Below are 16,646 nucleotides of genomic sequence, written 5' to 3' on the forward strand. Positions count from 1 at the left end.
TTCCCGTTGAATTTCTTCAAGTCGAGCGTGCTTTTAGATAATTATTCGAAGATCTCCCTCTGTCTTAGGCACGCTCCCATGAATTTCAACAAATAGGGGACTCATTCGGTCTAAGCCCCATTTGTAGCAATTGATGCTTACCACTGGGTCCACGCTCCCTATGGCTTGGCAGATCTTGTGCCATCTGTTAGTGTACTCCCTCGTGGTTTCCTTGTAGCCAATCGCTAGTGAAAAGAGCTTATCCATTCCGGTGTTTACAGTCTTGTTGTACATGTACGTTCTTAAGAATTTCTCTGCGAGTTGGTCGTATGAGTGGATGGAGTTTGGTGGCAGATTATCGAACCATGACAACGCCGATCCCTTCAGGATTGATGGGAAGTATCTGCAGAGTACGACGTCATTCTGGCCCCATCTAGCTAAGACACGGTTGTAGTACCGAATATGTGCAGCAGGGTCGCTGGATCCATCATAGCATTCGAACGTTGGGACAGGGCATTTTAGTGGGATAGGGGTGTTGTCCAAGCGATGAGTTAAGGGCGTGGAGTTAGCTTCTCTCATGACCTCTTCTAACCTCCCCCCGCCTTGTTTATTTTTTAATTGCCTGATCTCGGCCATCATCTCATCTCGTAGTTCTTCCATTGCGCGGTGGTGCCCTAAATTCTTGTGCTCGTTACCGTCTGACTCTCCATCGTCATAATCCGGGTCGGATACGCTACTTCCCCTTGTCGCGTCTTCATTAGCTGCTATGACGACTCTACAGTCTCGGTTTGGCTCTGGTGCTTTGGAGTTTGCTTCATCAAGTTGTTGGCTAGTCTTCGTGCTTAGAGCAATCCGCTCCTTTAAATCTTGATTTTCTCTGGCCAACAGGGCTATAGCATCTGCGTAAACCTGCTGGCTCTTCTTCAGTTCCTCAAGCTCAGCCATCAGTCGGTGATTGGTTGGACCCCTGATTGGGAGTTCCAGCGCGTGCTACTACATCCATGGTGCCGCCCTCCTCCATGGTCTGCACTAAAGGAGGCAGGGGTTCAGCTTCGGTTGCTGGCATTTCCAAATTGGGGTGAGTGCCCCTCTGCGGTGCTAGAGCCGACAGTATGGTTTGATTTTGATCATTTGTTAGTGGCATTCCAAAAGTTAGAAGGTGCACGGGTTGGAATGTTCTGGATTCATCCACCCTTTCTCTTGGTTGATTAAGTTGATTCATGGCGCAAGTATTGCTAGCCTCTGCAGCCTTCGGGACTACCGCAGCCGCACCGTACTTTGTCGCTGCTTCTCTGAGAGCCGCTGCTGCAACTGAATTAGCGTTCATAGGTGAAGTGATTTCCGCAGTATCTTGCCTTTGACTGGTCATTTTAGCTTTATCTCCTTTCTGCTTGCTTCGGGTGATGATCGGGGTTGTCCTGGGTGTTTCTTTTGACAAAGCTTTGGATTTTCCTGCTTCCTGCGTCTTTTCCATCACGTGTCCTTTAGTTGACAATGAAATCTCGCCGAAACTCGCCTTCTTTACTCACAATACGTTCTTTCTGCACAAGGCATTTCAAACAAAAAACAGGTATATCCGCGTGAAGCGGGTTAGTTGGCGAAATACATTCTTCCGGGAGAGGATTAATACACGCAAGCTACAATATACGGGTTAAAGTTTTATTAAAGGAGATCCTTAGTATAAAAACTACGAAAAACCCCCCAGAGAGACGGGTTCGCACGAGATTTAAAGAAAATCGTAAATCCACGGATTAGAACAATAAATCTTATCGAAGATAAAAGGTGGGTTTTTGAATACAATACAGTTAACAAATGATCTATACGGTCCGAGCTGATAAATCAGAGCAATCATATGCCAATTTAAAATGAAATCACAGGATAAGATAAATCTTTTACCGGGACGAAGTCCCTGTTTCTAGCGCCAAATTGTGAGCACTCAAACCACGAAGGGATCCAAATGCTCACAATCAATCATCATCATCTAAGGAGATTTGTGATGATGATATCCAAGTGTTGATTCATTGGCTCAAAACCTTCGGGTTTATCATAGCCTCATCTAACAACTCCATGCGAGGCGTTTGCGCACGGGATATAAGTACAAGCAAAGAAAACAAAACGTATAAGTAAAGATCCATGGGGCTAAATAAATATAAAGTGCTGAAATGTAAATAAGACCAAGGTTTACGTGGTTCAGCACTAAGGCCTACGTCCATGGGGTTTGTTGTTTTACTATATTCTTCATCGTTACACGAATAGTCGAATGACTTTTGGGTTTACATGTTTCTCTCCTCTAAATGATTAACTTACGCTTGCAAACTCTCTCTCTCTCCTCTTCCTTTCCTGATTCTTCGATCCTCCTTTCCTCTTGGTGGAGACGGGGTATTTATAAGGTTAGAGTGTGGGACCCATCTCTGATGACCGTTGGAACCTTATCTTCTCGTGTCCTTGCGTCTATCACGCAGAGGTCTGCGTTTTCCCTTTGATCCCGCAGAGGCATCCACGCTCGTTCTACAGGTTGATCGACACGTACACTGCTCAGAGTGTTTAATGCGGGTAGTTGAGGAGTCTGTTCGTGTCAGACAAGTGTCTTCTGCCCCTGTCACGTCCGTGTCAGCTATCTTTCTCTCCACCGTTGATCCTAGCTTCTCTTTTGGGGATGCGATAAAGTAACTCCTCGGGGTTTATTTGGTGTTTCGTAGCACATCATGTTTTGATGTTTTGGCCTGCATGCTTTCCACGTATCTTTTTATATACACGTGTCTGATAGTGAGAAGACTTTGCAAATCATTTTGGACTCATTGAGTTGATTCGGTTTGAAACTGAGGTAATAAAGGTTGGATTATTGGAGGAGGAAGAGAAATTGAGGAATAATTGGGTAGTCAAGTCTAGGAAGAAAGGTGAAGTTGGTAATTCATCTGTTGCCCATGAAGTGTTCGATGCTGTGGTTGTGTGTTCTGGGCATTATACACAACCAAATATTGCAGAAATTCCAGGTACTCCTCAGATTCTCTTCTAGCTGTTATTGTTATATGCACAATCTTGCATCGCTTGTTAATCAATTAGATATTGGCATGTGGGTATGCCTGAGAGGTTGCGGATTTTAGGAAAAAAAAAAAAAAAAGGGGACCGGATCCTACCGTACAATGGAAGAACCTTAGTACACAGTAAGAGAAAAATAGGAACACTAAGTGCTCTATAATTGATTACAATCAGGTCCCCCAATGAATGACTTCGCCAGAATCAGCAGAATATTGATCTCCCTGAAGCAAGAATGAAATTCAGTACTCAAACCTTTACCATGAATTAGCATCCAGCTGGTAAGATCCATCTTTGGAACTCTATTCTTTCTAAATGCCTGAACGACACTTTCCGAGATAATCATCACATTTAACGACCCTTTGTTAATAGCCAATTCCAAAAATGATCTCCATTATCTCTGCATTAAATTTAAATTTAGAACCTTGCAAGAGACATTACACTACTACAACACAGTTCTGAAAAGTCATACGTTGACTGTTGGATTGTAACACGTTGAGATTACTTTGTTTGTTCTGCTGTATCTTGTGTGCAATGGTCCCATTTCTAGGTGATTCTCTTCTGAATTTTATGTTTACGCTCATTATTATTCCCGTGACCTATGTGTCCTTCCGTACTAGGTATTGGTGCATGGCCAGGGAAGCAACTTCACAGCCACAGTTACCGTGTTCCTGAGCCGAGCCCTTCAGTGGTCAGGTATGCATCCCTTTTTTTTTCCTTTCTCATACTTATATTCTGAAGTATCCTGTACTGCATTCTAAGAACTCGGGTTAATAGTACCCTTGAAAACCATAGCAGAAATGCCAATACACAAGATTCTGAATCCTGATAACCATTTAAGCGGTTAAAAATGGAATCAAATTTTACTCTTTCATAACAGTGGGGCGTTCCTCCGAAGCAGCGAGAAACAGAAATTACTATCACACATATGATGATCTTTTCCGGTTGCCAGAGATGGCACATCCACACATTAACATGTCAAAAATACAAACAATCTGAAGAAACACAATACATGATGTATAATATTTACAATCATATATAGAAGACTCTGATATGGCACAGTGAGATTTGCTTTCATTGAAAACTTAGACAAATGCTAATTGCTGTGAAATTTCAAGTAGATTTTGCTATATTATTGATGCAATATTTCCCCATTTTATCCATTTGCACTTCATTTCTTCCTACTCACTTGTTCACAGGTTGTGCTTTTAATAGGGAATAGAGCTAGTGCTGCAGACATATCTAAGGAGATTCTTACAGTTGCAAAAGAAGTGCATGTTGCATCAAGATCTACCATGAATGTATCACCTACCCTGAGGTTTGGTAATAATAACGTGCCGCACCATCCGTTGGTAAAACCCCACTCTCATTTGTTTGCTTCTAAAAGACAAGTTTGCTTAAGAAGAAAACTGCTGAACTTATATTCTCAGTTGGACAATGCAGGTCAAGCGTGCACATGAAGATGGAACTGTGGTATTCCAAGATGGAAGCTTGGTTCGTGTTGATGTCATTGTACATTGCAAAGGGTATGTATCACTATCTCTGGTTTTGAAGCTATGGATAGGTTGGCCTTGTTCCTCTATTCAATCCTAAATAGGGTAGATCGGCTGACTTTCTTCTGAATAACGGACTGGCACAGCCAAGCGGTGCTGGTGATAATGTAGATGTCCGAAACACTCCTTGCTCAAAGCAAATAAATATAGTCTGAGTAAAAGAAGGATTCTCCTCACTAGACAAATCTTACCTTTATAACAAGGAAATGCTTATGCACTTGTTTGTAGAAGCTTCAACAAATCATTCTCAGAAAAATCCATAGGAACAACTAAAGGTATACCTCTCAGTAGATAGGGCAGCACCTATCAGCACCTGTCGCAGTTTGTACGTCCAGTATTTGGAAGTCATCTATTTGTATGTGTTCTGTTCCACAGCTGGGGTTCTACTAAAAGTTTAGTAATTCATAGGTGAAACCAAATTAAAGGCATGTCGATTAATGAAAATGATATAGGGCGTCTTACGCAACAATAGATAACTGCAGTAGCATTTCTTAGATATAAGAGATAAGTTAAAGACGAAGCAACAAAAGGTAAGACCAATAAAGAATCAAATTAGAGAACAAATAGCGGAAGGAAATGCTATAGAGTTGTCATATCTGTAGGATTGATCCACGACAGAGTTGTAGTTTATTTAGGATTTAGTTGGTTGATGTTAAGGTTCTTGTATGCCTTAGTGTTGAAAAATTCAGTATGTTCCCTAACAGCAGCGTTGCTTTGCATAAATAGGCATAACAATGTTCCCACATAGCTTACGTAGGGTGGGGAAGAACCACCAGCATATTGGCTCTACATGATACTAGAGGATATGTTAAAACGAATTAAGTGGCTAATGCACTAGGACACAGCGGCGGCAGTGTCATTTCACATTCAATTGAAACCAAGAATGGGTTGTATTGTTTTATGTATTTTCTTTGTTTACCATTCAATTGAAACCAAGAATGGGTTGTATTTTCTTTGTTTACCATTTTTCAGGTATAAATACTATTTCCCCTTTCTAGAGATCAATGATATTGTAACCGTGGATGACAATCGTGGAGGGCCATTATACAAGCATATTTTCCCACCTGTGTTGGCTCCAGGGCTTTCTTTTATCGGCATACCTTGGATGGTACATTCTTATTGACATTATCTAATCTTTACTAGTCTTAAGTATTTATGTTTGTATGCGGGCATTTGAAAAAATATTTTTATGCATTTTATTGGTCTCAGGCTCTACCTTTCCCCGTATTTGAATCAAAAAGCAAGTGGGTGGCTGGTATTCTATCCGGTCGGATTTCACTCCCATCTAAATCTAAGATGATTGAGGATGTAGAGGCCTTCTATTTTCAACTCAAAGTAGCAGCTATCCCAAATCGTTACACTCATTTCTTAGGGGAAAACCAGGTATACTTTGTAATCAAATCATCTTTTGATGTCGCATATCTGTTTAGTTATCTATAGCATCGGTGGGAAACTTCTTCAGTAGCACTAAAATGAGCCCGATAAGTGCACTCAAACTTCAGGGGTTTATTAATGTATTAGTCACACATGTTTAATGTGGTGAGGACCATGCATTTCATTTTTGATCCGGAATCCAGAAGATTGATTTATTTGTTTTTGATTGTCTGTTCAGTTTGACTACACTGATTGGCTTGCTTCTGAGAGTGGGTGTCAACCATGGGAGGAGTGGAGAAAGCAGATGTATAAAGCACGTCAGGAAAACGCTACAGCACGACCGGAAACTTATCGTGATGAATGGGAAGATGAAGATTTGGTCGTGCAAGCTCATGAAGATTTTAGACAGTATTTACCAGCAGAGGTTAGTTAAATACAGCGCTTCCATACATGACTCCTCTAGTTCGTCTCTTAATCTTATTTATTGTTTGTTCCAGTTGTGTGTGCACGGCAAGCAGACATAGTTTCAGTTGAATATGACACAAATGCCAGCTTTAACCGAAGTAGGTTACAACACGGCTATAATAGCAGATCCGAGGACATTACTAATTCATTATTTTCATAAACTCCTTTGATAGTTGAGACTACTTGATTTGTGAAGCATAAACGTGAAATCACATCTCCAAGAGAAAAAAAGAAGTTCCGTTGAAAATGTAAAATTAACACTATCTTATGCCGTTTTTAGGTTCACTCAAGTGCAAGTGTATAACTTTATTTCATTCTGTTGTCTATTGTACATTGTTCTGAGCCCATTATATTGCTGATCTCATCACATAGATCAGATCTTCCCCTCTAAATGCCTTCACTAAACAGAAGTTACCAGCCCATTTGCTCTCAGTTATCTCGTGGAAGAATCAGTTGGGGACCGTAACACGTAGTGAAGTTTCTTTCTTCGTTATTGTTGAAATGAATATCTGAATGATGAATCTATGATGGTCCAACCTATAGGAGCCTATGATCTATATATCTATCCTTTAGAACTCAAGCATTCATTTTGAACATCAATACAACTAAATTTCAACTCCCAACCATACAGATACTTCTGTGTGTATACGTCATGGACGTAGAATAATTACATCACTTACATTTTAGAGGAACCAAATTTTGATGACCCAGAATTTTATCTTGCGTAGCCTTGTATTATTGAAGCAATCGTCAGTATCGTGTGCTTCGGCCAACTCGGATTTGTTAGGCGAAATCCTAGGTAATTTAAGGTTAGCCTGAATAGCTAATACTTGTTGATCATTCTGGTAAAAAGTGGTGTGCTATAATCTGCCATATGACATCCTAGGTAAATCTGTTATGAATCTTTTGATATTAACGAGTGGCGCTATCACGTAAGCATAACGACATTTTTATAAAGCCATATATACTGTGGTTAAATAAGTTGACGTGAGTTATGAAAAGGTCACGTGTCAGACACCTTGCTGTTTAGAGCAACTGCAGTGGTGCGAGTATAACCAAAGACCAAAGAGGGAAAAAAAGACCAAATTTTGGGTTTAGTCTGGTGTGTGACGCTACGGTGGAAAGAGTAAATTTGGTCGGACGTACATTATACGTTCGCCTGGTGTGGGGCGTGGACTATACCAACGCCTGGTGTGGGACGGGGACTATACGTTCGCCCGGGTAAGAAAGATTCAAAAAAGAAAAGAAAAATAGAAAAAATGGGGAGGAGGTATTAAGCCCGCCCCATGCAATTTGAATTTGTAAAGAATACCCCCGCCCCATACAAAATTAAAAAAAAAAAATGGGGCGTAGACTTTGTGTACGCCCCATGTGGAGCGTAGACTATACCAACGCATGATGTGGGGCGTGGACTATACGTCCGCCTGGTGTGGGACGTGTACTATACGTCCGTCTGGTGGTGGGCGTGGACTATACCAACGCTTGACTATATTTGGGTTTAGTCTTGGTCCCAGACCAAATATACTCTGGATTTTAATCGTCGATCAAAATTTGATCGATAGTACGTTCCACTACGTCTGTTCAAAAGACCAAATATTTGGGTTTAATCGCCCACTGTGAACGCTCTTACCCGTGTAGAATATGGTCGTTTACTTTCCTTACATGTATGAAAATGAGACACCTAATGGGGTACTTGATTAGTTCAAGAAAGAATCAATTAAATTCGCTCCCTATAAACCACTAACAGAGATCTGTAAGCGTTGATTTTTTTTTTCCTTTCGATAGTTTAATGTTTTGTTAATCTGCGAGAGTTTGCTGGAAGATATTTAGACAACTTAATTTTAATGATTAAAAAAAGAAAATTTCTTGTTTGGTCCTAAGCCCGTAAGGTTATTTATAGTAGGGTCTAATCAGAATTTTCTTTTATCTGAAGGTCCACAATTAATTAAAACATGGAAATGACCACAATACCCTGACTATCAAACGTGTGTGTCTACATGCTCATTATATCGAGTACATATCTGCTATACTGTTTATGAAATTCGAGTACATATCCGCTACACTGCTTACATAATTTGAGTACATATCTGCTACACTGCTTACAGGTTAAAAAAACAGGATCTCTCTAGTGTTCCACTCCCATTAGACCACTTCCTCCAAAAAGCGCCAACACTCTTAACATCAGACATATTGAACCTGTAAATGTGACCAAAATGTAACAATTAAAACACAACAACAATCCATATATGAATAACAGAACAAAAATGAATAGTACAAGTAACATGACAACATCAAGATTAATACTACCTAACGATGGTTCAGTTTTATTTCGGTATTCCATATATGTACTGACAAAATCATAAGAATTAACTGACTAAAATCTATGTATAAAACAGATTCAAAGAGCAACTTTTTCAGTATTCAATATATGTACTGTTAATTCACTGTCTAAAACAAATCCATGAAGAAAAATAACTAAATCGAGAGAGCCTTATTTCAGTATCGCATATATGTACTTATGGATGAAACAACAACAAGTGATAAAACAAAGTATAAAACATAATCAAAAAGAAGTTTGTATCAGTATGCCACATATGTACTGCTGATTCATGAACTAAAAAACAATTGCATGGAATGAATCTATAAAAAAACAGAATCGAAAGAGTATTATTTCAGTATGGAAGATATGTCCTTATGGATCAAACAACAACAAGTGATAAAACTAAGAATAAAACAGAATCAAAAGTAGTTTGTATTAGTATGCGACATATGTACTGCTAGATAATACCCCTGAAACAATAAACAAGCATGATTTTCTTAGAAAATAAAGAACGAAAATAACAAGAAAATCAAATTGAGAGTTCAAATAAGCTAAAAACATCATAATCTAATCAAAAAATCGAATAATTACGATTAAGATTCATACAAACAGTACGTCATATACGTACTGATGGTTAATACACAAGCAAAACATATAGATGCATAGTAAACACAGAAAATCAGTACGTCATATACGTACTGATGGTTAATACACAAAACCAAACAGAAACAAAACCAAAATCCAACAAAATGAAACTAAAATATCAGATCTCCAAATGAAACGAACGTAAAACATGATTTTATAACTAGATCTGGACTATTTTCATCAAAAACCACCAGTACATCATATACGTATTGATGATTAATACACAAAAGCAAACTAAAAACAAACCAAAGACCAACAAAATGAAACTAAAAAATCAGATCTACTAATGAAATGAACCTAAAACATGATTATGTATCTAGATCTGAAGTATTTTTATAAAAATTGAAGTAAAAAAATTAACGAATCAAGAATAAAGATCGTAAACACACAAAAAACCGAGCTCAATTCCTCTTCCCGTAACCCAAAAATCTTAATTCTTAATTTCTCTCCAAGAAATCAAGAGATTTGGATCTCAGATTAAGATTGAATCAAGAAGAAACCTGAATTAAAGATCAATAATAGGTAAATCAACTTACAAGTTACATTCAATCGAAGCTTGATTTCCCAAAATCGCATGATCTCAATAAAACATTCATTGCCAGAGCTCCTTCGAGACGAAAAATGATCAGAGAGAAATGAAAAGAAGGTTATGATAAGAATTTTTCTTATATTCCTACATATTAAGGATATTATTGGTATTTCGACCAAAATTCACACGTGTGCTAGGACCTGTTGATAAAAACATGGGTCCATAATTTTCCTTTTTATAAAAAAAGGACCTCCGGTTATTGGGCTTTAGTGGGTGGACCTGCCACTAACTAATACCATTATAATAGGATCTATAGGTAATTCCTACACTAATAAAAGCAAATCATTTTCCCGGTGGACCAGAAATTTCGATTGTTGTTCTCAAAATTTGCCACATTACTTGGAAATTATTAAATTATTTTATCAGATGTCCTCGAAGGGACTTAGAAATTATTTTGTAACTGTTATGACCCTTATGGCTGCCCCTAACAACTATGCGAGTGTAATAACTCTGCAATCATTGTCTAGCTGTTAAAACAACATTTAATGCGTTCTTTTTACTCAAAACCAACGTGTAGGATAACTGCACGTGTAGGGCCTTAATTAGTTAGAGTTTGGAACTTAGGGTTTTCTTTCAGTATTTAAGATAAGTTGTGTTGGATCTGTTGTTTTTATCAGATAATGAATTGAAATTGAGGCTGCGCTCTTTGAGTGTAGAGGTTACCAAAGCTTTCGTCCTTCCCTGTTACAGAGTCCTTCTCTTGTATTGTCAAAATCATCTCAGTTCTTAACAATAACCCCACGTTTACTTAGAAAACCTGGTAGCTAAAAGTTTGCGGGACGCTAAATTTCGATTATGATACATATCGTCTACCCGGCGATCTATACACAGCCTCATGAGTCATGACATACGTTTGTTTGTTATACTTAAAACTTCATCGGCGTGGTGGATAGCTGTATCCATAAAACCTTAATTCTTCCCATTTATTTATTTTCCATCCAAACCCATATTCTTCTTCAGGACAAAAATTATAAATATCTAAATTTCATCAAAACGATGAAAGATAGGTGAACAAAAAGAGAGCTAAGCTACTTGTTGGTAACTACAACATCCAAGTTACAAATCAGAGCACTTAAAGAAAACTCATAAAAAAGACTGGTGTTTATAGCCCAGCTAAAAATAGTATACTTACTTGAGATAATAAGTTGATCAAAGTTCTTAAAGCCCTTGTAAAGTCTGCAATTATTCTCCTTCCAAACAACCCACCAGATGGCAAAAGGTAATGAGCTCCACAGTTGTTGCATAAACTTCTTAGCTTTCTCCTTCTTCCCCATATCTACATATTTTTCTTGACAATGTCAGAGAAAACCCATATCAAGTTATAACTGTCAGGGAAATAATGCCACAGTTTTCTTGTTTCCGTACAGAGCAGGAAAAGCTGTTTTGCGTCTCAGGTTCAACGCCACATAACCGGCACATGCTTGATTGAACTCTGCCAGCTCTATGTAGTACCACTAGTGATGGAGTCCCATTATGACACATTGTCCAGACTAAAAAATGACACCTTTAAAGGTACCTTAGGGTTCCATACCTGTTTATGAGGGAAGACCAACAATCCATCAAAACATCTAATGAGGCGTAGCAGTTTGCAACAGAGAAACCCGGACTATACTGCCACTTTCTGCAATCATCTATAATCTCATCAAATAAAGCTATTATCTCCCGTACGATCTGTTTCCTGATATTGGTATTCATAACCCTCACTATAATAGTATCTCTCTGCATCAAGGTGCGGAAGATCCTCTTTAGACTCATATTCATAGTGCACAAGATCCTCTTCAGACTCATATGCATAGTAACCATCGTTATAATAATAGTTGTCGTCTGCATTATAATATGTGTGATCAGCATCATCATCAGACATGCTAGCATAATGCATTTGAACATCATTCATTAAAAATTCTTCAATATCTGAGAGTCCTAGTGCACCCTCCTGGTTATCCTGATTGTTTACTCCCATTTCCCCATTTTCTTAAGGAGATTGAAGTTCTTCTCTTGGGGGACTGTCTAAACCATCAACTCCAAGTGGCTCTTCTCTACCAAGCCTGGTTTTTTATCTTGATTCTTGTTTTTCTAGATCTTCCTCGTCTTGTGTTTGCCCCTGCATTTCACCTATCGAAGACGAAGAGGAACTGCTAATCACGATTATAAACTTATCTGCTGGTTCTTTGTCAGTAAGATTGCGCTCGTTTTTGTGCTTCTTGCCTAGAGGAGAAATTTAATCCATAGAACGGATGCAACTACCGCTAAAATTTAGTTTCTCTGAACACTTTTTCTTTTATTTTTGCACCAATTCATAAACTTCTTGTTATTTCCTTTCATTCTCTCTTAATTTCCTTTACAATTTAATGGTGTAATTTTTCTTATATCCTGCTTAGTCCTTTATACTTGTATTCTAGTGTTACGTCCTTTATATGCACCGCCAATAGGAGCCTATATATCTTGACATCTCTTTATTTCCCTTTGTTTCTTTAGAACTATCGAGCTATTGTTTTCTTATTCTTATTTTCTTTGTCTAGTCAATATCTCCTAGCTGCGTGTTTGTACAAAGTTCTAGTTATCCTTAACCCTCTAATCACCCAATAGCATATTTCTTTCAATCCCACATTGTTTTCTGGCCAATTAAAGTCTATCTAATCTTTTTTGTTATCCCCTTTTCTAGAGTGGATAGTTATTCAACCCCTACTCCACGTCTCTATTTAAGCTAGTATACCTTATTATCTTTGAATATTTATATGCTTTTCTCTTAAAGCTATTTAGATTAGTTAACCTTATCTTTGCTTTCGACTTGTCTGTTGTTTATTTTCTACTCAGACTCTTTGCTTGACGAATGACTGACTTCTACGAATCTCCTCACTTATCAAATCAGAAGAAAGAAAATTGATTGACTTTTCAGGAAATCAAATAATGAAACAAAAGAATCCAATACACGATCCTCGTACAACTTACCTTAACAAATACAACTTAAAACACAATATCTTTTAACCTCCTAAAAGGAGACAATGCATTAAAAGCTCAGTCGTAAACAACTCATCCCTCCCAAATCAGAAAAATCTAAATGTTGACCCTCTTCATAGCCTTTTGCTCCCATCAAAAAATATATGTAAATCATTTCAAAACAATAATCCCAAAATTCAAATTTTGAATACTCACTCCTCTACTCTCCTTACTAATCTACGTCTCTTATCCCCTTTTACTTACCAAACACCAAACCCTATAACCTAAAATAATCCCACGTCAAGCTTCAAAGCTTCTAGTTTTAATAGTGATGCTGTTATTGATGATCTCACTGACAAAATGAAAAATAAGCTCGTTCTACCACCAATCTCACTCCAAAGATTTACCTAAAATCGGAAAATGTTGAACCTATTCCTAAGCAAAACTGGCATCAAACTGCGATTGAAAGGTTTGCAGCAAACTCTCTTACGATATTTGCAAAATGTCTCAAGACATTAAAGACAACTGGAACCTCAAGTTGGGAGTAATAATAGAACTTTATGACCACAGAAGATACCACTACCAAATCCACCTAAAAGCAGAAGATGACTTCAATTTACTCAAGGAGGGCGGGGCTTGGTGGTTGATGGGAACATTAGTGGTATTAGTTGAATGTTCTTCAGATGGCCTTAAAAGAAGATGATTTTTATAGAATAAAAATATGGATGTACCTCAAGAACTATCCTCATCAACAAAGTTAATCTGACAGCTATTTGCAGCCCAACTGGAAGTTACATTGCTCACAAGAAACCATATGGTAGATCTCGTGATGAGAAAAATGTAGAGGTATTGTGAATATATGGGTCAATGAACAATTACCATGTGGATCATAAGTTTATCCAACTCCTTTCAATCCTAGCTGGGTAGAATTATCCAAGCTATACAATTTACCTCTATGTAACAAATGCAGATGGGTCGATCACTCAACCAAAAAATTCCATGAAACCATCACAATAGAAGAAGAGCCAAAATCACACCCTCATATCAATAACATAAATACCACTTCATCCAAATTCAAACACAACTATAACACGTCTATTCTCCTAAAAATCAATGATCATTCGTAACTTCCTCTGCAGGAGAAACCTCAAACACGCTAACTCACAATCTAAGTTTCTAAAGTCTTGTATGGATGTACAACAAAACTAAAACCCAATAGCTAAACCAAAAATCCAAGCAAGAACCAAAACCCACTACAAAACCCATAACAGTATCAATAAGAAACAACAGACTTTCACTAAATCCCTAAAAGACAAATCGAGCAAAAATTATTTCCCAAATCTCACCATTCCTCTCAGTAATCTTTCCACCCTAAAATTTTACAAGAAGATTATAGATCGAAGAAATACTACTCCAGGTTTCTAAAAAAGATCTAAGAAATCTGAAAGGAACAAAGGAGCATATGAAAAGCTAGAGGAAGAAAATAAAGATGCTCAAGAAAAATTTGCAGTTTCAAAAAAAAAAAAAAAACAATTCGAAGAGGCAAAGAATCTCTCTAAGAGAAACAGAAAAAAGATCAATTGGAACCCCAATCTTTCAATGAAAACAACAATCTCAATACTCTAGATGGGGACTTAAATAGTAACCATAAATCTATGGTTCAGACTCTTCTTCTTTTTACGACGACAAGGTTCCAAACCATTATGTAGCTCAGTTGATTTCTGCACAAAGAGGTAAGTCTAAAACTATCCTTTCCTCAATTTCTTGCAAATATTATGTCTGAATTGCAATACTCAGAAATCATATTAATTTAACTTTAGAACATTACATTAGCATGAATTAATCAACAAAGCATGTTAATCAAAACCTAGAACATTACATTAGCATGAAACATGAAAATAAAATTAAAATATTAGTTATGCTACTCTTATTCATTGTACAGTTGCATAAAATACACCAATTTTGCTCTTCTTATGTTTTCTACATTGCAACAAAGCATGAAGATAGAATCGTCATTATATGCCTGTAGATCAACATATATTACTTCTATGCAAAAATGAATGAAACAGGAATAAACCTATTGAGTATTGAACTATTACAAATAACTCATATGGATAAAAATTATACACAAAAAATAACAACCTACTGGCTGGAACTTCTAGGGCTGGGGAAATAACTATAAACCAGAAACTTTCAACAGTCAAAAAGACATAATAAACCATGAAAACCCAAACACCATCTTTGTCTCTGAAGCTACACAACAAACTAAAAATGTTGAGCAGATCCTGCTACGATTAAATATTTATAACTATTGGATTTAAAGTCACCATTAAAGACTATAAACACAACCAAATAAATGCCAGGATTTAGGATCTAACTATCAAATCTAGTTAGATAATATCCTGTTTCTATGGTATCCCTTACAGAGAAACTAAATTCGAATCCTGAAAAATGATAAAAGATATGGCAGAACATACCAGTGAACCCTGGGTAATCATAGGTGATTCCAATATAAACCTTCATGAATATGAAGAAAAAAAAGAGATTCTTGAAAAAGCGGGTGTATAACAACCACACCCAATATTTCGCTTAGCAATCTGTAGGGACTAACTCCAATATACTTTGCTAGAGAATCAACTAGACATTCAGACTCAATCTAGATAAAAGTATATCAAAGGAGTTTATATCTCAATCTCTCGATTCGATATATACTCAAGCAAATAGAAATCTGCGAGTCTTTATCAAATACTAGATAGATAACTTGGATGGTACCAAAGACCAATATCTAAGTGTCAATCAATTTAAATCAACAACCAAAAGGTCGGATATTCTAATTGATTGAATAACGCACAACCTGTGATATTTCAATTATATAACAAAATATAATGCGGAAAAGAAATAACACAGACACCAGAATTTTGTTAACGAGGAAACCGCAAATGCGAAAACCCCGGGACCTAGACAGATTGAACACACACTGTATTAAGCCGCTACAAACACTAGCCTACTCCAAACTAACTTCGGTATGGACTGTAGTTGAACCCCAACCAATCTCACACTGATCCAAGGTGTAAAAGCGGGGGTCTAACAACACCACCCAATATTTCACTTAGCAATCTATATGGACAAACTCGAATATACTTTCAAGAGAATCAACAAGACTCAATCAATTAAAAGTACATCAACGAGTTTATATCTCTCTCTTGATTTGATTTACTCAAGCAAGACTACGAGTTCTAATCAAATACAAGGATTAACTTGGATGGTACCAAAGACCAATATCCAAGGATCAATCAATATCAATCAACAACCAAAGATCGGATTTCCAATTGATTGATTCAAACGCACAACCTGTATTATTTCAATTATATAAACAAATATAATGCGGAAATAGAAATTACACAGACACCAGAATTTTGTTAACGAGGAAACCGCAAATGCAGAAAAACCCCGGGACCTAGTCCAGATTGAACACACACTGTATTAAGCCGCTACAGACACTAGCCTACTCCAAGATAACTTCTGACTGGACTGTAGTTGAACCCCAATCAATATTCCACTGATCCAAGGTACAATTATGCTCCTACGCCTCTGATCCCAGCAGGATGCTGGGCACTTGATTCCCTTAGCTGATCTCACCCACAACTAAGAGTGCTACGACCCAAAATCGCATGCTTTGAAAATAAACAAATCTGTCTCACACAGTCCCGTCTATTAAAGGATCAATCTGTCTCCCACAGATAAACCT

At 37.5% G+C, this 16,646-nt stretch overlaps 1 protein-coding gene across 1 annotated transcript; it reads left to right on the plus strand.

The window, feature by feature from the left end:
• Positions 1–2,787: 2,787 nt before the first annotated feature.
• LOC113286193 (flavin-containing monooxygenase FMO GS-OX-like 5) lies at positions 2,788–6,721 on the plus strand. The gene is made up of 8 exons (XM_026534880.1): positions 2,788–2,972; positions 3,636–3,711; positions 4,231–4,367; positions 4,459–4,541; positions 5,541–5,676; positions 5,778–5,951; positions 6,181–6,366; positions 6,440–6,721. The coding sequence occupies exons 1-8, from the start codon at positions 2,904–2,906 to the stop codon at positions 6,464–6,466; spliced, it is 888 nt and encodes a 295-aa protein (XP_026390665.1). The 5' UTR covers positions 2,788–2,903; the 3' UTR covers positions 6,467–6,721.
• The last annotated feature ends 9,925 nt before the right edge of the window (positions 6,722–16,646 follow it).

This window comes from Papaver somniferum, chromosome 6 (genome assembly GCF_003573695.1).
Source record: "Papaver somniferum cultivar HN1 chromosome 6, ASM357369v1, whole genome shotgun sequence".
NCBI classification, from domain to species: domain Eukaryota; kingdom Viridiplantae; phylum Streptophyta; class Magnoliopsida; order Ranunculales; family Papaveraceae; genus Papaver; species Papaver somniferum.

Excerpts from the sequence above, each read along its gene's own strand:
- LOC113286193 (XM_026534880.1), top strand. The coding sequence starts at position 2,904 with ATGAAGTGTTCGATGCTGTGGTTGTGTGTTCTGGGCATTATACACAAC. Across the intron at positions 2,973-3,635 it reads AAATATTGCAGAAATTCCAG|GTATTGGTGCATGGCCAGGG; the intron begins GTACTCCTCAGA and ends CTTCCGTACTAG. Across the intron at positions 4,542-5,540 it reads GTCATTGTACATTGCAAAGG|GTATAAATACTATTTCCCCT; the intron begins GTATGTATCACT and ends ACCATTTTTCAG.